At 38.7% G+C, this 24351-nt stretch overlaps 1 protein-coding gene across 1 annotated transcript in view; it reads left to right on the top strand.

Annotated features, from left to right (window-relative positions):
* Window positions 1–21035, top strand: part of LOC138603699 (gamma-aminobutyric acid receptor subunit alpha-5-like) — a 32100-nt gene extending 11065 nt beyond the window's left edge. The window contains exons 6-9 of the mRNA XM_069675589.1: window positions 7563–7706; window positions 15615–15767; window positions 16009–16220; window positions 18932–21035. Of these exons, the coding sequence (XP_069531690.1) occupies window positions 7563–7706; window positions 15615–15767; window positions 16009–16220; window positions 18932–19231 (809 nt within the window). The 3' untranslated portion in view covers window positions 19232–21035. The remainder of the gene's footprint in view (window positions 1–7562; window positions 7707–15614; window positions 15768–16008; window positions 16221–18931) is intronic.
* The last annotated feature ends 3316 nt before the right edge of the window (window positions 21036–24351 follow it).

Below are 24351 nucleotides of genomic sequence, written 5' to 3'. Positions count from 1 at the left end.
TTTTATTTGTTTGTAGTCCAGTCACAGTGGGTTTAAATGCTAATGTTGCTGTTGCTTATTGTGAAGGGAAATGTTCTTGGGAGTTGAATTGAATGCACTTGGTTCTATAAGTTCAGGAGGATTTTGGTATTGTTGTCAGATACAACATCAGGAAAATGCCTTAACAGGAACATAGTTAAAGACTTTCTCTGTAATATAAGGAATGAGTGGTTTTTACTGTCATGAATCAATCAGCCAGTTCTAATTCTTATTTTTTTATTTTTACAAGGTATCCCAAGGGCCTAAAGTGATGTTAAAGCACCTATAGGTGTTCTTGTTCTTATGGCATTACCGAGGACGAGCCGCTCGTTGGCTGTGCTTCAGCAGCTTTATTAACCTGAGGCCGGGCTACTTTTGTTAGTTAGGTTGAGCTGTGAATGTAGCAGTCTCTTTCTAAATCCATTACCTCCTGTATTTGGCCATGTGAACAACAGTTTAGGGGGTAGGCTTTTACCTTAACTCTTTTGCTGACTGTTTGTGAAAGTTGGAAGCATCAAGTGTCCAACGTGACTCTGGGCCAATGAGGGACAGAACTCTGATCTCAGGACTGCTGTTTTTCTGTAGTGTATTTGTATTTCAACCAAAATATGTCACTGTGAGCTTTCCATCCATATGTTTGCAACTTAGCAGCACAATGTAACTGTAGTTCTAAACACATCAAAAATACGTGGAGAAATCCCGAAGCTAAGGCCTGGTGGGCTGCAGGGCCTGCTTTACACTTGCAATTCTGATTCTTCCCTTACAACTAGAGTTGAAGAACTTTAGAAGAGTTCACTGAGAGAAGAGATGAGAAGAGAAGATTACTGCATATTCAACACTTAATTAGGCAAATGATCATAAGGTTTATTCCTCAGTGCCACCTTAAGAGAACGGCTTGTTTGTTTGACCTGCCAATGAGGACATGTATAGAAACTTGAGTGGCCCTGGGGGTATTTAAAGACAGATCTGGCCAAAAGCCACACCTTGGAAGCCTCTTGGGCTAAAAGGATGAGGCTCTTATCCCCAGATTGCTGTGAGTCGCGGCCCACCCACACTCACCATGTAAGAGACGCACAGTTGACAGCAATCCTATTACAGTGTAAGGAGCTGCTGGGTCTTCCCATGGCAAACTCTAAACTAATCACCCCGGTGTATTGCCCTGTAGGTGAGAGGTGTAAGTGTATAATAGGAATAATGTGTTAATTGCGACACTGCATTTTTACAAGATTTAGTGTCCTATTAAGGGAAACATCTTTGCTTTTGATGTCTCTTTTTGTAATGCTATCCAGGTCCACATCTGGCCACATTCAGATTTTGCTTTTTTCCTTAGGTGGCATCACGCCATACATACAAAATCTCCAGATGACACTGCAAATGTGCTGGACCTTAATTTCTACAACATGATAAGTAGTTATTTGCTATCCATCAAGCCATGTGTCCATTAGCTCTAACTGTTTTCCATTGAAGGTTGTGGGTTATCCAAAATCCCATAGACTGTATAAAAAGATGGATGACATATCAGCTCCCTACAAGTGAAGCCAAAATATTCCGAGCGCCCACTGCTGACTGGCTGCAGTATAGGTCATAAAGCCCGCCTCCTCCATTTTAACAGATGGGACATGAGTCAAAATATAAAATCCAAATACACGCCTAAAACATTTTACTCAAACATGGTGTCTGTCATTATAGTTAGTTCTTAGCCTGCTGATTTACGTCCAGGTGTTCATTTTTCTGACAAGTTTACTTTTAATTAGTTATTTGATGCTGTCAAAAGGATGATTGACAGCTCTGTTGACAAATATGGCTTCTGCAGCCGATCTGTTCTGGATTAGCAGAGTAGAGGAGGATCTGCGAGAGGAAACGTAACTAAGACAATCACTACAGTCATTGAAGTTTCCATATCTGTAAACATTTGCCTCAGATAAATGCAAAGAAGCTGTTCTGCTGTGAAATACCCGGCGTGCGGGATCCTTGCACGTTAGTGTGTGTTTTGGTGAGCGAAAGTGGCTACGGCGGCTCCACCCGCCAATATCTACTGCGCAACTCTGGCTCCCAATGACGTCACCATCGCAAGATGGCAGCGTCTATCACAGGGGCTATTTTGGCATACATTTCATACAATGAGAGCAGATGAGAGGAGACGCGTTGTCCATCTATATGTACAGTCATTGCAAAATCCCTTATCTTAAAATAAACAAAATGGCTATATTGCCTTACACAAAAATTGCTTTAGTGCAGTAATCTTAAACGGTTATTTTAAATGCATCCACTAGTGGGTTATTATGACCATCAGTAGGGGATGAGTGGAGACAACATCCGGTGTAATGAAAAAACACCAAAATTAATCCCCATTGTTAAAAAAAGCCACAAAATCCCCCTACCCCCTCCTAACCGTGATTTGATAGTTCAATTCTGCCATACAAAAACAGCTAACAGTCACTATAGGAGCAGTGAAGTTGAGAAAAAACAGGGGTTTAAAGAGTTAAAGGATTTCAGTCTGTTCGGATTGCTATTTTATCCCTAAAATCATTACCATATAATGTATACCAGCAAAAATGCAGATACTACACTCTGTAGATTACAATTTTTTAAAGTACATGGCTTGAAGTGAAATGTATCTCTGATACTAGCTAGCCCATCTAACTTTACATTCATGTTGAAATTAAAATAACACATGTCATAACACTGAATGCAAAATACCAGTATGTAAAGACATGCTGTGTTGGAATATCCCACTGGGGCAAGCAAATGAGCTAGCTTTCACTTAATGAAGTAGTTATTTTGCTTTTGCTGTGTAGTTGGCTGTTTTTAAAGTGATAATCTAATAAGATTTTCATTTAAGTAAATGTCTGTTAAGTCACTATATCGCCGAATGAGGTAACACAATGATGCATTTTCCATCCCCCAGCAGTAGTTGGTCTGCCAGAGAGGGTAGGCGGAGCTTAACGGCTTCTTTTCTGGTCTCTGCATGTGTTGCGAGTAAACAGTAATCTACTATGGCTGAACAAACAAAGAAAAGATAGATGACAACATCTATAACAAAGTCAACCGTTACAACCAGAGCTACCATGGACATCACACATGCAACACTGTCTGGATATCTGGCCAGTGTGCTCCTGCAATTATCGTTTATCGCCATGGGTGCCGCCAAAGAGAACGAAAATGAGATCATCGAGATTATAACTTTAACAGTAAGCAGTAAGTGCAATTGCAGTTTATAGATTTCCAATCTAAGTTGATCATTTTTCTATGGTCAAAAATAAGTTGTGTAAAAATCGGATCCCAGTCTTAACTAATTATGGCCCAATATGTCCCTTCTGCATATGCTTCTGTAAGACACAGTTGTATGCCGAGTCCTGGGCCACATTCATGAAGGTTATAGTAGAAAGTAAGGTAGGGTTCAGGTAAAGAGCTACTAATCCCTTATTCTGGCATACACCAACCAATCCTAATTTACCTTCTGGCCTTCAGTCAGACAGCTCACAAATATACAATGAGTAGTTAAAGCAGTTGTCTATGGTATTCACTTCATGGTTAGCTCAGTGATATGTAGCATTTAAATATAGAATCGGTCCTCTTTAGTAAAGCAAACCAAATGGTACCTACTAGTGCAGCACTTTCTTCGTTTAGCTGACGTCTTTGGGAGTAGGAAATGTTAGTAACTACTTGAGTTGAGCTGAACCACAACCTGTATTGTGGGCAGTGTGGATTTATCAGAAGCAAAGGCTTCAACACTGTTTCATGCAAAGTCCATGACAACAAAGACTACAAATAAAATCTGAATTTGAAAAAGGCACAAGTTGAAGCCAGTTCATACAGACAGGAGAAAAGTTGCTGAACAAAACCACTTTCTTAGAAATCACAACATGATTACCATTGAAAGCTCCCTGTCAAAAAAAGACTAGCTGGTATTTATTGCAAGACGGATGTTTCGAAACAGCTTGTTCCCAAAATTAGTGCATGAAGATGCAGATGATGGTGTAAGGTGAGCAGTGAGAAAACAAAAAAATATGGTCTAATGAGTCATCCCTCAGCATGTCTTGCCTTCAACCCACAGAAATCCTGCTGAACATACTGTATGTGGTGGTGAATCATTTTATGATTGCTCTTCTTCTTGCAGTCTTCCCTATTCTAAGCTATGAATATCGGAATTACTCTTATGCATAAATTTTAGCTCTTTCATGAACAACATGAACAGACTGCTTCTGCAAAAACCATCACCATATCTTAACATAAATGGCTCTTTGGGAGAACCATTCCTCCTCCTCTTCTCATATCAGTCTAGAATGTAAGTGATCAGAGAGGCGGCTGGAGCTTATCTAAAGCAAAAGGAGGAAGTCCCTTGATAGCGGAGTGGTTGAAGTGCATGCCATAATCGCAATGTTGCTGTTTTGATCTGTCCAATAAAGACAACCAAAAATTATCTTAAAAAAGAGTATTGGCTCAATTCTTGCGGGATACTTCATCAATACAAATTCTGAATTGACTTAACCAGCATAGGAAATCATTTCGGCATTCATTCATCTCATTGGACATAAAGCTTTGGAGGTTAAGATGCTGAAGTTGAGTGTCTCAGAGCCAAGGGTTTGGGCTCTTAGAGCTCCTGTGTCTGCACTGTAAACACAGGAGACACAAGTCAGTTATTTCCTTAGAAGTGCTGCAGTCTTCACCATTAAACTGTTAAGCCTGGGATTTGATACCATTTGTTTCTGGTTCAGATTTGGTTCAAGCTGGCAGCTGGTCTCCATGGGGCTCCTGTACTATATTAGAGTCCTGGTTTCTTACGTCATGTGACACAGGAACAGTCTGTCCCATCAACCGGAAATAACCTGTTACCTCCTCCCACAGTCCTATGCAGGTACACAGCATCATCCACGTAAAAAAAAAAACACTGCAGCAGTGGGATCATGGTGGTCTTTTTTTGTTTATACTATCTCCTGCGCACGACCTCCCTGGTGGACGGCTTGAAAAAAATCTATTCTTGGGCTGTCTAGAAACAAGTCACCTGGGAATGGTCCAGTCGTGCAGTTTGCACTCTAATACTGCACAGGAACAGTGGATTCTTGTCATCAATACTCAGGGTAGTGTTAGTGAGCTTTTCATATTTGCTAAGAACATCTGGGAATATTTCTGTGGCAAACCGATTGTTGCTGGATTTTCAGGGCACTTGTGGATTGCAAAATTCCCTTCTGCCTAACAAATGTCTGGAACCTCTCAGAGGTTTGATGTGAAAGTTTTCAGGCAAGTCATAGAAGACATGTGAGTCACTTCAAGCACCTTGCCAAGGAATCAACAACAATCATGAATATATTTTTTCAAGAATACTTTGCTCTTCTGACTTGCCCACAGCTAAATGTCTTCAGCAGCAGGTGTAGGTGTAGGCACACTCTTTCACTCTGCATACAATGTGGGGGAAAGTCCATTAATTCGTTTAAATGTCTACCCGGCAAGGTCTTGGGAAATTTCTACTAGAGCCAAGCTCACATTTGACTCTGAAACAAAGTTGACTGAAATGGACTGCACCTTTTTCCTCTTGCCCTGCCATTCACCTCATTCACCCACACATTTTTACACTGCTCACACACTGATAAAGCCTGAGGTCAACAAAGCATCATTATAATGCACCAACTGAATAATTGATCACATATCTGAATGTCTTTCGCCTTGCAAGTTGTCCGTTATTGCATGGCAAATATGCAGTTTACAATTTTAATTGCAGCAGATGTACCACCAAACTGATTCGTACATTTTTAGATAATGGATCTTTGATTTAAGACAGAGGTTGACAAGGCTTCTCATTTATTGCTCGTGAACGTTTAACTTTAGCTTGCAGTTGTCTAATTAGTTTTTAGCAAACACTGTCTCTGGCTGAGATATGAAAATGTGCAACTGAGAATCATGAAAAAAAATGTTTACTACATGTTGATAATTGCCCTGTATAAATTACCAATTTAGTTACACTCAAAAAAAACTCATATGGGATTGTAAAATGTGTGTAGAGCTGTACTGTATAGTATTTGATGAGTTAGCTGAGTTTGTGATGAGTAGCTTGCTTCCCTCACAAACAAGAAGGGAGTGGCGAAGCATTAAGTGTGAACAGTTGAAAACTTGGCACACGTACATCGTCTTGTTTGCCAAAGTCTTTAGCTCTTCCCCTGCGTAATGAAATTCACCAATAATCCCTTATTCCAATCTTACTACCCTACAATTAAGGTCGTGGCCTCTGGCCAAATTTAAACACTACAGTTATTGTACACCAGTATCAAGCTGCCAAGTGAACACCCAGAATAGAAATACTCAAGTAAAGGTCTTATCTGCTCACCATAAATAAACAATGCCAACCCTGTTACACAAGGCCAAGCCAAGGGTTTCCACAGTGTTTGTGACAGTCAGCAAAACAACTTGTACACATGTTATGTTTTAATGCAGTTATGGCTTAAACTGTGTTTTATGTATTCATATTTAATGTAAATAATTATCTGATTAACACATCCAGAAATTTTCAGGTAACAAAAGCACACTTGGTTCATCTGGACATGTCTGACAGTAAACCATGCTTTCAGAAGTTTTAAGCATTGCAAACAATTGTGGCTGCTTTCCATCAGCATTAAATTGAAGTGTTAGAGAACGTCAAATAAATAAATAAAAACAAGTATGAAATTAAATTGAGCGTCTGCAGCAAGTGGGCTGACACAGCCCTCTTGTCTCATTATTTTTCCTCTTAGCAGATAATTCATTTTCCCAATTTCCCCCCGAGCCTGAGATCTTCATCAATATTTTTTATCTACGCAGGATGACATGATCACAAATTGCTGTTTAGTGTCTTTTTTCTCCCTGCTCTGATCCTGGAAGGTTTGTTTTCTCTGTGACCCCTCAAAACCGGAAAGGCTGATTTGGAAATAGTGGACAATAATCACACAGAACGGCAAAAACATAATTTGTGAACTTGGATTTAATCTCAAATTGAACTGCAACACATAAAGACGGTAAACATGTCAGTCATGATATGAATCTTTCTCTTTATGCATTTTTTATCCTTTGATATTTCAGCTCTCATGAGGGGCAGATGATATATTGATGTTTGCACAGGATTCAACATGAATAAATGAAATAGCAGTAGAGGCTTCAGAGTTTGCGCTCTGTTTTTCATCACTACTGTGATGCAACACATTATGGTTAATCTGACTCGGTCTGGTTCCTGCTGACAGGGGAGCTCACCTCTGACCCAGAAGTGTGGTTTAAACAAAAATACACTGAAATATCCGCCCACACACACACACACATATACAGACATGCAAGCAAAATTATGTTTTTGGCCTTAAGCCTGACGTCTAATCAAGAAGTGCCAGACATGCTCTGCACTAGTACAAATACACACACAAGCACATGTGCAGCTACACAGAACATGAGCATGACAGGGTGGGAAATTACTGTAATGTCTTACAGCTTTTGCTTACTATGTTTACGCAAAAGTTGTTTTTGTAACCTTTAACTTGTATATTAAAAATAAACATGAAATATTCAAAATTCTTTCTCTATCTCAGATGCCTATCCGGTGTCAGAAGTGGTCTACACGTGGACTCAGGGAGCTGCTAAATCTGTGGTGGTGGCGGAGGACGGCTCCAGACTCAACCAGTACCATCTTATTGGACAAACTGCCGGGACAGAGGATATACACACGAGCAGAGGTGTGTGTACGTTTGTGAATGTATGTCTATATGTAAAGAATAAACTTCAATGTACAACAAAGACAGTTAATACGCCACTCTGTAGCTAATACAAGAAAAGAAACATAAATAGTATTCTCATAATGTCATTGCAATACTGTTAGTAGTAGTTCAGTTGTACAGTACAGAGGTGGAATAAGTACTCATATATTGTAATTAAGTGAAAGAAGCACCAAAGTACCAAAGTGCTGAAATACTCAGTTATAGGTAAAAGTCTGACAGCCTTTTTTTTACTTGAATGAAAGTACAAAAGTGTTTGCATAAAAATATATTAAAAGTATCAATGTTCATTATTCAGAAAGGCCCATTTCAAAAATCAAATGCTTACCTTACATGGACACTGTTTGGTCACTGTGTTCCAAAGGGTGTTCAGATATGTCAAACTATGTGTCTGCAGTGTCATTAAGACACAAGTATCTTGTGTTTAATTCAATTGACTTCAGTAAGCACTTTAAAGTGATAATCTTGAAGATTTTCATGTAAATAAATGTCTGTTATGTAGCCGAATGAGGTAATACAATGGTGACTGAGCCTATGCCCTACTGATAAAAGCCTTTGCATTTGGAGTATATAGTATTCTTTGATACTGGGTGTCAGTGGTGACATTCACGGAAAAAATCACGGGCAACGCCCAGTTACTGACGCGTTTTCCATCACCCAACAGTGGTTGGTCTGTCAAAGAGGGTAGGCAGAGCTACAATTTCCTTTTACTTCCAAAAGGTGCCGCCAAATAGAATGAAACTGAGAATTTTGAGATTATCAGTTCTTTCAATACGCCAGTCACTTTCAATCAAATGTTGTTGTTTTTTTACGAAAAAACGCTCCGAATTTCAAACGTCTTCACTTAAGGTCATCATTTTTTTTTTCTGAAATAAGACTTATGTACCTCAACAGAGCATTATAATGTAATTATGCAAACAAAGGCTTCGTGTAAATGAAATAAGAAAAAAAAAATCCTTAGGCTCACAGTCTCCTTCGATCCTGATCAATCCCCATATGGCTAGTAGAGCTTTATTTAATTCACATGTCTTATAATTAAACTGCTCTACTGCAGGTCTTAGTTGTTTTATTTTTTAATTCCTATTCCCGGCAGTTTTTTTTATCACATGCATTATATGTGTTTGTAGTTTAATTATTTTTCTCATTTTTTTTTCTTCACATAATCTGAATTGTTTCTGTGGCTGTAACACCTATTGTAGCAAAATTGAATCCAAAATATGAAAATCTTTTGGTGAATGCAAAGGCAAGGCTGTTAAGACCAGTAGGGGGGGGTGTATGGTATGGAGTAATCTGAAAGACATTCAGTCCATGTCATGAAGGGAGATGAACAGCGTTTTCTGACACGAATACATTTAGTGACTGCAACCTGCTTTCAACCTAGTTATTTACTAATTGTTCCACCTTTTAAGACTTTAGAAGTGTTTAAATCAGTTACAAGGACAAGCGCACATCAAAATAAATGAACTTCCTAAGCACGAAAACATTGAAAACATTTAAAAATAACTTTTTAAAAGCCTTTTTTAAATGAGGCTTTAAAACTATGTGACTCATTTGAGAGTCCCTTTTTATGTTTTTCCAGGATCTAATGAGCTTTGGACTAAGTGCCATAGACATGGTAGAGAAAAAGGAAATTTACCAGAGATTTTGGCATTTTTGGTTCTTGGGTAATGTTCCTTTGAAAGTAACTCTTTACATTACAAGATTACTGCCATTAAAAAGTAGCTTGTTACGTTACTGCGTTACCTACCAAGGAAACTAGATTACTTTTGCGTTACGAAAAATTAAAACCCCTTTGCAGCTCTTTACGCTTGCCACTTATACTGTCAAGGTGGCTTGTAGTCTACTGTACGTCTACCTTTGAATGTATTGACTCTACCGTCATTGCATAGCCTAGTTTAAGGCCCTGGATCTGTAACTCTGCAGCCTAGTAACAGGAATGACAGATGCAATATAACTGCTCTACTTTATGCTAACAATCTGACAATAGCGAACTGGGGCAGGGTTGAGCTCTTCACAGCTGACAAGCACTTATCCTCCAGGCACAACTTACATTTCACCGTCATGTTCATCTTGTCCCTTTCACCCAAAAATAGTACAGAAACAGTGATTTAGGGATTTTCTTCAAGGCAAATACTGCAATTTTATCCAGTAACGGATTACTTTTTATTGAAAAAGTGACTTAATACGGATAACTTGAATTGCAGAACTAACGCATTCCATTACTCGTTACAACAAAAAAAATAGTCGGAAACGGATTTCACCCAACACTGTTGGTGGCCTTTAATGAAGATCAAGACAGATACAGAAGTATGCCACAGGATTAATAAACTCTAAAGAAAATATAGTTGCAGTTGATGCTCAATATCTGTAAAGCTCTTTCTTTAATATTTTACAATAGAGCAATCCCAATCGTCTCTAAATGTGGCTCTACTATAGGTCAACTCTCCTTACTCTTGTCACATGATATAGGAAATCTGACTCCTACTACTCTTTTTCAGCAGCAGACACTTTCAGTTTATAATTGTACAGTCTGTCAGAGTAAGTATTATTAACACAGCACAAAAACAAACAAGAATGATGATTGTTTGGAGCAATAATGTAATTGATGTAATCTGTACATGCCCAAACAGGTACCAGTGTAACACCGGCAACACAGTCTACCACTGCAAGTCTGTGCCTTACCCTCACACCTTCCTCCCAGTAAATGATGGGTTTAAAAGGCAAACACGGAGTGAAAACATATTCTTGTTAATTGACTAAAAGGCTGACTCAGAAGCTGCACAACAGGGGCCTGTTGTTGTTGACAGCATTTTATAAACTACCATTTTTAAGTTAAAGGAAGAAAACCTATGGCAGAAAGATCCACTGCTATAGTGCTGCAATTGTATCCTGATTTTACGTAATACTCATTCAATAACCCATATCTTTCACCTTTCTTTTATGCACTTTTACGAGTAAAGTCAAACTGTATGTGATGCATGAAAAGTGTAATACCAAATAATGTGATGTAACTAATTCTAGATTAGAAAAGATAAACGCTGTGAGGAGAGATGGTCATGCAAGGCTGAGTAAATGTGGGGAACATTATCAGGAGATCAGAGTCAATGAGTGGAGGGTAGTGGAGGAGAGTAGCCTATCCCTCACACAACCAGCTGTCTACAGGCCGGGACAGCACTGTCAAACAACACTTATCCCCACATGAGCCCATGCGCACACACACACACACACACACACACACACAAACACACACATAGAGCTAGATAGAGACCTGAGACCTAGGGTTAATCCCCCCATCCAACCACCCATCAGCTTTTGCATAAGAAGATGACATCACAGATCAGTGAGGGATTGGTTGGTCGGCTGTCTCTGAGTGTATCTGTGTGTTGGTGGGTTTGTGCTCTTGGACATTTATCTTTGAGAGTGCTAAATGTCCTCGCAATAATGGTTAAAAACTACAAAGACAATTCTAGGTCAATTCTAAATAATATCTGAGCTTTGGTTTAGTTTTAGAGCTAGTATTATGGTAAAACTTTTAATAAGGTTGATTTCATTGGTGTTAATAGGATGAGTTTAATTTTTAATTCAAGCACAGTGGAAATAATTTGAATTTGAGTTTAATTAAGATCCTGACAAAGATAGGAACACACATCTCTGTTTGTCTGTTTGTATGTTGGGATTGGACAGCCTTGCTCTGACACGAGGGGGTGAGGTGGGGGAGGGGGCGTTTAAAGGCATCTGCTTAAAACTCTTATGTAAAACGGAACTGTAATACACTTCCCTCCAGCTTCTAGTAGAATCATTATTAAAAGGGTGGATTTCCCCTGTTTTTTCTTTTTTTCTTTTTTTTTCATTTGCGCAGCCTATCTGAAACCTTGCTTTCACTGGCTGACTCAGTGGTTTAACAAAGGGTTAAAGGGTTCACAGGTTGAGGGAATGAATTGCTTCTGGCTGAAGGGATGAAATTTGGGTTTAGTGCATGGATGGTTGATCGGTTAGCATTTTGAACTGTTTGCAAATTGGTTGACATTTGATCAAAGGCTGGCTTAAAGGCTAAATGTTTTCTTCGATGCCAGCATTTTGTACATTTTTCTTACAATTGATTTCTGCAGGTAACTATAGATAACATAAACAAAACTAGGTATACTAAATATTTATTCATGCTATATTTAAGTGGTGAAATATTTCCAACGTGTACAGTCACATTCTCAGCGTCAGTGGTGCTGATAATGTGACTGTGCACGTGGGACATTTGATGTTGCGTCATTCTACTAGTTGTAGCTGTATTTGACATTGTTTAATAACTCCTCTTTCCTTTTAGATAGTGATGAGGCAAAGACCAGGCATGAGCAACATCAATGTCTGACTAATTACAATATTATTATTATTATTGTTATTTTATCCTGTAAGCTGTGATGTCCTTCATTTACAGAGACTTGGCTACATCTTGGAAAGCCCATTCGTTGAATCAGTCTCGGGGGGGGGGGGGGGTTGGGAGTTGTGATGTTCTTTGTTTTTTCAAACATTAACTAAATCCTGGAGTGACAGACAGGGCAGTTTATGTCTCTTTTCTCTTGTACCAATCTAACAGAACAGGCAAAAAATGAATAGATCTCTGCGAGGCCATGCAAAGATGTGAACTACTAACAGAACAGTTATCCTGATTGTGCGCAATCTACTTATCTACAATAAGGCCATTTTTTATGTGTTTATATATCAGTTCACTTAATATCACCTTGTTTGCCCTGATTCATCAGCTCTCTGGTCTTTTAACCAGAAGAAGAAAATGCTAAACATTGTCTGGTATTTAATTTGGCCAAAGGACCAAAGGCAGTAAATCATCATTCATGCTTCTGTCTGGAAACCATCTAAATCAGCGATGGACATTGTGAGTTAAGCTCAGGGGTCACACGTAATCCATTAGGTTAATTTACTTTATGTGTTTGACCACCCTGATTATAACTTTAACCAGTTAGCCAGTTCTGACAACAACATATGTTTCCTCAAAGCCAAACATTGCTGGACTGCAGTGATCCACGGCACATCATCAGAAATCCCCAAAGTTGTGTATTATAGGAGATAAATGCCCCAAAAATTAGTGCATTTGCTGTGAAGGCCAGTAGATCTCTCTTTGATCTAATAAAAGGCAATGCAGAGGCAGGCTGTCACCTGCTTGATTAAAAGAAGCCTGACATTTTCCTGCTGTGTTATTGGGTCTAGACGAGGTAATGAAGCACTTGTAAACTTTGAATTCAAAGCAGCAGTCAATTAATGATTGTCTAGACTTTCTAATGTTGTTACTCGAACAGTTACAGTTTATCTCCTGGCTGCAGCGGCATGGCCTTGATCAAAACAAAATTGAGTCAGTTAAAAAAGTTGTAGGCATGTACATCAATGTATATTAATATGAAATCTAGCTGTGACAATAGCTGTCTCTTTCCACTGAGCAAAATTGCCACAGCTAATGAATTCCTGCACTTGATGTAGCCTTAAGTCTTGAGGGTTTTAGAATATTGCATGAACATAATTTGCAACTTTGAAACCTTTTAGGGGTTAGGGTCAGGAGTTAAGATAAATAACTTATCTTAACTCTTAACTAGGGGTTTAGCAATGATTCACATTCCTTAATTTACAGGAGATGTTAGACAGTTGAAATTGTCTTAGCATTGATACTGGCTGATAATAGGCAAAGATCTTGAAACCTCCATGTGTGTAGGTCCTTGGCTGAAAATATTTGGATTGATCTGATGTTGTGAGCCTTTAATTAGCATGTCTAATATTAGACAACACTTCCATTTGGGAACACGAAGGAGGAGATTAGTCCAACCAATGTGTCTTTAAAGGATCTGCCTTCTCCTGTCTCAGACATCAACATCTTTCCTAAAATAACTCTCTCACGCTAAAGTAAGACGCTGTCTACACTTCTATTTCAGTTTGTAGGTTCTTGCGGGGCTTGAAGAATAGTATTCTTAGGTATATTTGAGCTGATTTCCAAACATTAATCATTAGGTTTGGACCTCTTTGCATACCCTTTAAGCAAATGTTCAAGACAGATGAAGGTAAAATGTGTCTTTTTTTCTACTTACCAGTTGACTAGCATGGCAGCATTGTTCCCCAACATAAAAGGAAGTTCCCCTTGGACTTGGTGAAATAGAAATCCTTGGGATAAAAGCAGTAAGATCCCCCAGAGGAACATGTTCCTCCTCATTTCTCTGCCCCCAGTCCTGTTGGGATCCATGCATCAAGGGCAAAGCCGACCCTGGGGTGTCCCAGGTTGGCAGTGCCTGGCTGTGTCTGGATGTTTCCGACAGCAGTAGAGGTTGACGGGGTAGCTGTGAGCCAGACGGCGTGGAGTCATGAGGGCGTCAGAGGGCCCAGGTGATGGGGTCGCAGTAGAAAACTAATGGTGTTGGTCATCTCCTGGTTAGGACATAGCCGTGGTGGTGACATGGATCTCAATGGTATGTAGAGGTTGTTTGCCCTCAGAATGAAGCTCCTGCTAAACAATCAAATTGCATTCACTTTCAAGCCGCTGTCAGTTGTTGCCCATTGTAAATTTTCAGAAATGCTTGTTCTTCCATTCTCATGCCAGACAGTCCCATCAAGAATGTTTGATCATTATTCCACAAAGAGCTGACAAATAAAAAAAAAACAAGATAAAAAAGATAAAAAAATGTCCACAGCATTAGCCCCCCTCCATCCCACCAGTGACTAGCAGCAGTAAATGTTCCTCTTCGTGGTTTAGAGTGTGTCCTGAGGTTTGTTTCTGTGTGTGTGCTGTGGCTGTCAGCAGTTAGAAGTCATGCTTCATGTGTGTTGCAGACTGTGTATGTGTGCGTGTCGGTGCCTGGATTGGCAGGCTGGACTGGGCGGGGCCTAGAACTCTGTGAGGATCCCAGGACAGGAAGCCTCAACCCCCCCTCCAACACACACACATACACACACACTCACACTCCCTCTCTTTCTCTCACTGATGGCAGGATGCAGATTGTAACCAGGGATTAGGGAGGTTCAAAAATCCGATTTTGCCCAGAGAAAGCCTCATGTATTACTGTGTGTGTGAATGTGTTTGTGTGTGTGTGTGCATGTGTGTAATTTAGAAAGGGAGGGAGAGAGGAAGAGAGAGAGCTGTTTGTGAGTGTGCTATGTGTGTGGAATATAGTTATTGGGTTTTTCATAGTTTACCAGCTCCTGCATTCACAAACTGCTGCTGGCAGGGGATTTTTTAAAGCCTCAAATACAATCTTCAGTTGTTTAACTAAAAATCGTGTCGCCTCTCTTTCTATTTCCCACATTAAGCTACCTCTGCCTCTGAATTTACCTTGAGCTGTCAATGTTTCATTGTCAAAGCCCAGACATTAACAGCATAATGATCTATTGTCATGTCCTTGAAATAATTAAGGCCACTTCCACACTTAAAGTCAGGTTCTTTACGCCATTAAGTTTGGCTGAATAAGAAATGTTCTCTTTATCCCACCTCTGCCACTTTCGATGCTGCAGTTTCCAACAGTTCTAATTATTTCATTACTCCAAGGAGGAGAGATACATTTTTGGGGGAGAAGCATGAGAAGGGACCACTTTTCAAATTATACTTCGTTACTGTTGTATCTGATAATTGAACACCATAAAGACCATTCATAATGTGCTGTCAAGTTTTTAGTCATAAAAGTAATTAAGCCTGTAATGATGTTGTCAAATGTGGTAACCCAACACCTGTGGTGCTCTAAGGAGGTCAAATCACACATTAATAATTTAATTATGTGCAAAGAAAATTGAAGGCGGTGTGGTTCAGCTTATAACTGATATCTCTATCATTACAGAAGCCTTGTTTATTGTTCTTATCTAACTTTATATCCTTTCTTTTCTCCTCAGGACAGTACACAGTGATGATGGCCCACTTCTACCTGAAGAGGAAGATTGGATATTTTGTCATCCAGACATATATGCCCTGTTTCATGACCGTAATCCTGTCCCAGGTGTCATTTTGGCTAAACAGAGAATCAGTTCCTGCGAGGACTGTCTTTGGTGAGGGAAACCTATTTACTCATTTCCTTTTTTTAATCATTTTTATGTACCTCAGTAATATTCCTGCCATGCCAGTCACACAAGGGAGAATAATAACAGTTGCCCTCTGAGCAGTATCTGGCAGTTAAGAGTTATTAAAGCGTCCACCTTTGTTGAGTGAGAGGAAACTGGTACTCATTTCAGGCTGCCCTGTAAAAAAAAAACTCAATTTAAACTTGTCATGCCCTTTACTTGCACCCAGGGGTGACCACTGTACTGACGATGACCACCCTCAGCATCAGCGCCAGGAACTCGCTCCCAAAAGTGGCGTACGCTACAGCCATGGATTGGTTCATTGCTGTCTGCTATGCTTTCGTTTTTTCGGCACTCATTGAGTTTGCGACAGTAAACTACTTCACCAAGAGGAGCTGGGCCTGGGATGGAAAGAAGGCTCTGGAAGCACAGCACCCTAAGGTACAGCTTGTGGGCACCCTGTCTCATGTTTAGTGACAAAATACCTTAAAATACATGTAAACTGTGTTAAGGCGACTTAAAAGGACCATATCACTGGTTTCACATATTGTAGCCAATGACTATATATAGATAGATGACACGTCTCCACCTACTCCCATAATACGAAATTGATGCCAAAATAGCCCCCATAATAGGCACAATGGTGATGTCATTTGGAGCCAGAGTTGCACATTAGAGACTGGCGGCCATAGCCAGTTTGGCTAACCAAAACACACACTTAAATTACCGAAAAAAGCAGCAAGGATGTCGCTTGCCTGTGTATTAAACAGCAGAACAGCTTCTGTGTGTTGGTCTGAAGCAAACGTTGACAGATATGTGAAATTCAATTCCTCCTCTACTCGCTTAATCCTGAACAGATTGGCTGCAGGAGCCATATTTGTCAACAGACAGAGCTGTCAATCATCCTTTTTTTACAGCATCAAATAACTAATTAAAAATAACCTTGTCAGAACACTTGGACATACATCAGCATGATAATAACTAACTATAATGACAGAAACCATGTTTGAGAAAAGTTTATTTGGCATGTATTTTGATTTTCTAGTTTGACTCATGTCCCATCTGTTAACATGGAGGAGGCGGGCTTTATGACCTATACTGCAGCCAGTCAGCAGGGGTCGCTCGAAATGTTTTGGCTTCACTTTTAGGGAGCTGTCATGTCATTCATCTTTTGATACAGTCCATGATTGTAGCCCATTAACCAGAAGGCACAAAACCATCAAATTACTGTCAGCCTTTTTTCTAAGCATACAGAGATGTTTCAGACAGAATTTCTAACTTTCTAATATTTCAATAGGCTTTTTCTTTTAACAGGGTATCAAGTGAATCAGGTGTTTACTGTGAAATCTTTTATCATTTTTACTTTACTTGAGTTATATTCTTTATATTTTATCAAACCAAAAAACAAATGATAATGTGAAACTGGTCATATTTTCATATATAAAAGTTTGGCTTTGGCAGATGAGTCTAAAATCTCAGTTGCTGTAAATCCATAAACAGCCCACCATGGTGCGCAAAATCTGATAAATCATGCAGACCTAAGAAATGGACGGAAACTTTGGCAAATACACAATAATGATAAGATAAGAAGAATGATACCACTCTCAGGTTTGTTAACTACCGGATATATCTAATGATTTAGTAAAATGCTTTGTATTGAATAGACTGCATCTTTCCGTCTGTGTTTCAGCTTGTGTGATACAACCACAAGTCTGTCAAGACTAATCAATCTGACGAGATTCTACGGTAGCCCCGAACAGACAAACAAAGCACTGCCTGTAGGGCAAGCCTTTTCCATTTTTTGTGAATTTAACAGCCACCAAAGGATCGCCTACACCTTTTGAGGTGAGGGGAGTTGTTGTAATTTGCAGTCTCACCAGTTGCCACTAAAACCTTTAAACTGGTTCTTAAAGGGGACATATTTTAGCGATGCAATCAATTTTCTATTATTCTAACGTGTTTTTGAATCACATTGGTGAAGTTTGTTTCGTTTTAAAAATTGTTGAAATATTTATATTTAATTATTTTTTGGAGCCTCTCCTTCCTCCTGAAAAGAACAAGCCGTTTTGCCATTCAAAGGTCAGACCTTCGCCACGATTGGCTAACAGTATTTGGAGTGGTCGCTGGCCCCTCCCCCAGGTGTGCGATCCCACCTGGGGGAGGGGCTCTAGGATCCGTTATTCGGCCCTATATGTGCATACCAGAATTGCCAGAAGGTATCGGAATGGTAAGTTGAAATCTTGATAACGACTTGACTACAAGCTCATGCAAGAAGGCAGCCTGAGGTGAATGACGGTGAACGACGATTGGTCGATTTCAGCGAAAGCAAGGTTCTACATAGAAACCTGCAGCTGTTCTGAACAGCCCATTTCAGAGGCGACCTTTTTAATGTAATTCTGGAAAAACACGCAATTATTCAGTTTTCCCTTTTTCACTGTGAACAATAAACACCCAAAAATGTGAAACCCATGCAAAATATGACAATATCCATTCAAAAGATATTGCCCCTTGGGCGCTGGTTTGGCTCGGTTGGTAGAGCAGGCGTCCCATGTATAGAGGCTACAGTCCTCGTCACACTGATCGCAGGTTCGACTCCCGGTCTGCCGATCCATTTGGTGCATGTCATCCCCCACTCCATGCTCCCCACATTTCCTGTCTGTCTTCAGCTATCCTATGAATAAAGCCAAAAAAATAATCTAAAAAAAAAAAAGATATTGCCCCTTAAGTTGTTTTGCCCAAGTGATGACTTAGTTAAGCCAGTTTTAAATTTATGAATTACGCTGAGAACTAAGAAAAGGATTTTTATAGTAGACCACATAAATATCATCATCAGCCATTTTACACCATTGATTATATAAGAAGCTCTTAACTTCACTATTACTAAAAATGCCAGGAAAATTGTAATGCATGTGTTACAGGCTGCACTAAAACTTATACATGCATATTTCAATTATTACATATGAATTCCACACTGATACCTAAAACATTCAGTACAGAGCACAAAGAATTTGTACTTGTGTTTTGTTGTTCATAAATTATTCAATCAAACATATTGATTTTCTCAGGCCAAAGAGAAAGGAAACAGCAGAGCAAGTTGTTTCATAGAGGGCTAAAAACTAATTGAATGCTCAATGTAATCTATCCTGCTGTAGAAACGAGACCCCATGGTGCTGTCGAAAAAGCCCAACAACGTTTGCTCAGCGGGCGTCAACTACACCCCCAACCTCACAAAGGATGTGTCCATCTCTACAATCTCCAACACAACGTCAGTTCAACTTCGGGCCTCTGAGACCAAGTTGGTGGACCCGAAAAAGACCTACAACAGCGTCAGCAAGATTGACAAGATGTCGCGGATAGTGTTTCCCGTCCTATTTGGAACCTTCAACCTTGTCTACTGGGCCACGTACCTAAACAGAGAACCGGTGGTGAAAGGAGTGGTCACCTCTACATAATCTTTTTGTTTTTTTCCTATTTCTCAGAGACAGAGAGTTTGCTTAAGGGAGGAAGTTAAAATTGGATGTGGGTGGACAAAAAGGAAAGGTGTTGTAGGTTCTCTGCCCTAGACAAAAAAACGAACAACCAAGCATCTGTGCTTGAAGAACAGAAATAAACTATACCCAGCTATTGAATTCAAGCACTTCGAATGAATGCAGTTCTGCAACAGTATCCCTTTCCTTGTTTTACATTGCCTAAAAATCAGCTTGATTACAAAGAAACTGCCACCAAGACTATATCGACAAGAGAGTGAGTGCTTCGCTTCTTTGTCATCTATCCTGCTGCAGTTTGCATGATTCTCTCCTCCAATGGTAACAATGGACTCTTCTCTGTCTTGAATACTGACTAAATTAATGCCAATCATTGCTTAAAGTATAGGAATACACTTCCTTACTACTGCTTGAGAGGGTTCTAAATGAGTTTAAAGGCAATTTGAGAAATGTTGCCTAAATTTAAACACTACATATTCTTCTCTTGGAGGCTTGAAATGCACTGAGCTCATGGGAAAAAAAGAAAAAATCAAAACAGAACGTGCAATATAACATGCATTTATAACATGCATTTCAAATTTTAGAAAAAAGGAAAAAAAATGTTCCTATTTCCACATCACTTTAAGTTACATGTCTTAATATTCATGTTGCAAGTGCATTAATAATTTGGTTTTATGTCTCTTATTTTAAATAAGCCTTTGCCATTTTGTCCCTGTTGCAGTGGGTGCTTATGTGTCTCTTTGGTACTTCTTTACTTGAAGATTCAAAGCCTTCTGCTGCAGGCCTGGTTTCCCAAAACCTTTGGCAATTAAAAGAACTGGATGCAACCAGTTAAAATATATAATCTGTATCATTCCATGCCATCCTGTCTTTTTTAATGAAGAGACGCTTCTTCTTATTCATAAAAACAAAATATATAGATTTCTAAGTCTTTACAATTTAAGTAGAGCTGATTTTTTTGTGAGTATTGAATCTCTTCAAACTTGAAAAATACATCTCACCCAGAGATCTTCAGAGAGGTTTCCCTACCCAGGGACTACAGATGGAAATTATTATTGTTCTTATACCCAAAGACACATCAGCTTACTCTGAATCCTAGCCTCCCTATGTGGGGAAAAAGAAATAAGAGATAACAGAGAACAATTAACTATCATTACAGAATTCTTTTTTTTTTCAGCATGTTGTTACAGGGCTACCTTACGAACTACTGTGGATGAAGAGCTAACCGCTCACACTGGTCATGCTGAGCTTATTTTTTCTCTACACTGTGCCATTTACTAACTATTGATGTTTTGTTTTTATAACTTAGGAGAGGGGGGAAAAGCTGACCTATCTTGCTAGCTTTTAGTTAGCTAGACCGTTAGCTTCGTTGCTAACACACAAAAAGTAAACACTTTATTTAAAAGATCATTGTATCATCACATGAATGTGAATCAGATTAAGAGGTCGATTAAGATTTTGACAAGCTCCCTTGCTAGCTAGCTTCCTAGCTAGTCAGGATATTAGCTTCCGTATCACGATGTGTTTTCGGTAGAAATAGGTTATTGAAGATGGGTTATAAACAGAGCAAATTTTCTCATCAAACTTGAACTTGAACCAGAAGTTATCACAAATTGATTTTGCCCCTTATGTGTGTCCACTTTCATTGGAATAAAATGATTTTGCACCAAAATTTGGCAAATGTAAATGATGGTGTGATTGGGCCTTTGAGCCAATACATTTTTGGGAAATAAGGCCAAGACTCAAATGAGATCATGTAAATAGAGTTTTGATTCTGAGCATAACTCTTTTTTTTTTTTTGTTTAAAAAAAAAAAAATTGAGATTCCCATATTTTTGTTTTTTCCCTTCAAAATAAAAAAAGGCCAAAGTCTAATGTTGACTTTCCGTTTGTTCGGAATATGTTTATATTTGGTAACTTTTTTCCTAATGTTTATGTGCATATGTATGAAGTTATTTTCTTCTTGGTGCTTGTAAAAGAGCTTCTGATGAAACTTAGCTTTTGATCTTTCAATTCATTTTGAATTTATATTAATTTATTTCTAAATTGATTTCATTGAACTGGAAGCAATGAGCACACATCATGGCATTTTGGCGTGAGCCCATCATAGCACAGCATGTGTGACTTGTTGGACTATGGTGAGACATACTCAGGAACAAAAGGATGCATGCTTCCAGCAGAAGAGTTGCCTCAGACTCACTGGTTCTCAAATCTCATGGATTTTGAACAGTGTAATTAAACCTGTCACCTTCTGCTTGGTGCGTTGTCCTTGATAACTTTTTGACGCTCAATAGATGTTGGTGAAAAAACATATAAATAGATGAAATCAGCTGCTACTGTACCTGCTTTGCTCTGTGAAATTGGGACCTACAGTGAGTATTATAGTTTCAGTTTCTTTCCAATGTATTTTCGTTTTTGACTTCCTGTGCCATAATACCCTTTAGTGTTGTGGTGTTGGTTTGGGATGATATTGAATCTGCATTATATGTAAATCTGAAATGTTGCTATCTGTCAAATACTCTTTGGGTGTCTATCAGCAAAGCTTAGATTTAGTTTTAGTGCTTGTTAAAGCACAGCAGCAGTGTAAAAGAAGGTCCAATGAAATGCAGTTGAAAGGTGATTGATGCATCTGGTTACTAGGGTCGCCATGGCAAGTCCAGATGACCAGGCCAGACATCCCTTTCCTCTGTAACAACATCCAACCTCTGTATCTGTTCCTCTTTTCCTTGTTGTTTCTGAATCTGCTGCTCAAGCCCATTATCAAGAAAATTTGTTTGTGATCTATCTCTCTACAAAGCTTGGATCGTGTTTTTTTTTCTGTAAGACCTGAACCTCTCCAGTGCTGCTTTATTTGAGCCAGTTATTTGGCCAAGCCTTATTTTGAGTTATGGTACACAAGAAAATGAGACTGCAAGAAGGTTTTTGGTCAAACATATGGGTGTATTTGACCTCCTTTATTTTCTGTATGGGTGGCAATATCAGTCTGCAGTCTGTTCAAAACTAAAATCAACTAAAGGATGGATTGCCACTAAATTAGGTACAAACATTCATTCTTTCTTCTGGATATATTTTAACTGCTTTGCTGATCTTCTGGTTTTGCCTCGAGCGCCTTTTTCATCTCAAAATTTTTTTCTTTTTCACTCCTTTGATAACCTGCAAAGCTAAATCAGTTTCATGTGACTCCTATTTGTTTCCTTTGTTTCCTCATTTAGTGCTAAATTGTGAATTTCAGCATGCTAACACGATAAACCAAGATGGTTAAAATGGTAATATTGTACTTAGCATCATCATATTAGCATTATCAAAAGTATTCTGACCATAAAATCAGCAAAATTTTCCTTTGATTCTTAACAGCCTTATCTCCACAGATGAGAGGTTCTTCATCTATCTATCTATCTATCTATCTATCTATCTATCATCTATCTCTTCTCCATTGTCCCTCCCTCTTCCTTCCTTCAGCCACTGTGACAGATTCATCTGCCATACATCTGTTAGAAAAGGGATTTAGTTCCGCTTAAGTTACTTTCACCCATTCAGAGGGGCCCCTTACAGCAAAGCGCTTCACTCCAATTTAAGCCCTGACTGGCCCAGTCGATGACAAATGCTTGTTTTTCTCTCTGTGGTGTCTGGACAGCTGTGGCTGGTGCATGTTAGGGACTAATTTAGGATTGATTATTTGTACTTTATCCAAAGCTAGCTCATGGGCAGTGGAGCAGACTGAAGTTTCGAACTTTGGTTTCTCAACTGGGGGATGTAATGCACATGCAGCAGTCAGCTTAAGATGTATTGCAGGGCTGTAACATCAACAGTTGTCTATCCCAGGAAAGCTACAGGCAGTTATTATTCACGCATGAAGTTTCACTTTTTTAAACCTCAATGAAGAACTGTGTTAGATTACTTTTTTGGAGAAAATATTAAAAACAGAGACCATTGCTTAGATTTTGCAAAAATGCAGCAAAGCCATTGTAGCTATAGCCTGGCTTAAAAAAGTATTTGTTATTCATTATTTGTTTTATGTACTGTAATTGTTTTATGTATTATACTTAAAATGACCAAATAAAAAGGATGGACATAGATGGCATTCAAATTATTATTTATGTTAACATGGGTTTATACGTAGAAATGTATTTATCTCAGGATAAACCCCTTGAAATGTGGCATCTGGGTTTCAAGGGGGTCCCAAACAAACAGTACAAGACACAATAATATAAAACACAGCAATGACAATGACAACAAACAAACCAGCAGACAACAAACAGCAAATAACAGAACAAAAGTTACAACCTTAGATTAGACATAATCAAGATAAAGAAAAATGATTAATCTATTAATAGATCAGTAGAGGTAGGAACAGTTTTAGCACTACTGAAAACATAGGCAGTTTGTTTTAAGATGAGAAAGCAAAACATTTTTCTGAAATGATGACAAAGAACAAATATTTACAGGTAAATTATTCCAGTCAGAAGGAGCCTGAAACATAAAAGCTTTTTACCAACTTCATTTGATACAAATGGGACCATAAAGAGGATCAGATCAGAGAACGGAACCAAAATGTTTTAGACAGTAAGAATAGTTGAAGTTCATGCATTTAAAAAAAACATTGATACCAGTGAAATGTATGTCTTTTATCTAAAAGGGAGCTGAGTGTGTCTAACATTGTGCAATGGAAAAAAGCTTGAGAGGATGAAGATGAGTTTAGAGGCCTTCTGGTAAACAATGTCAGCATAGTCCATTATTAGTAGTATAAGTTGTGAAACAAGTCTCTTTCTAACATTAAATGTAAAACAATGTCTAGAACAATTTTAAAGTGGCTGTATGTTAGTGTTATCGCTGGGCACAAAAACTTTCAGCTTTTATGTTAATTCATTGCATAATAATTATTGTTGCAAATACAAGAAAGAAATCTGCAGGACTTTATATGTATATGTATACATATGCATATATGTATGTATGTTATTTGGGGTGGTATTATATAAATCTGTTAATTTTCATCACTGCATTTAATGCACAATCAATATTCAACTTTTTTTATACATTAGATGACTTTCAATTTTTACAATTTATTGAACAAAAAGAAATTGTTTGACA

Source organism: Semicossyphus pulcher, unplaced genomic scaffold (genome assembly GCF_022749685.1).
Source record: "Semicossyphus pulcher isolate SPU_LCO1_2020_fin unplaced genomic scaffold, fSemPul1.0.p SCAF_24, whole genome shotgun sequence".
NCBI classification, from domain to species: Eukaryota; Metazoa; Chordata; class Actinopteri; order Labriformes; family Labridae; genus Semicossyphus; species Semicossyphus pulcher.
The sequence above is the reverse complement of the archived record's forward strand: the minus strand, read 5'-3'. Positions and strand labels throughout refer to the sequence as shown.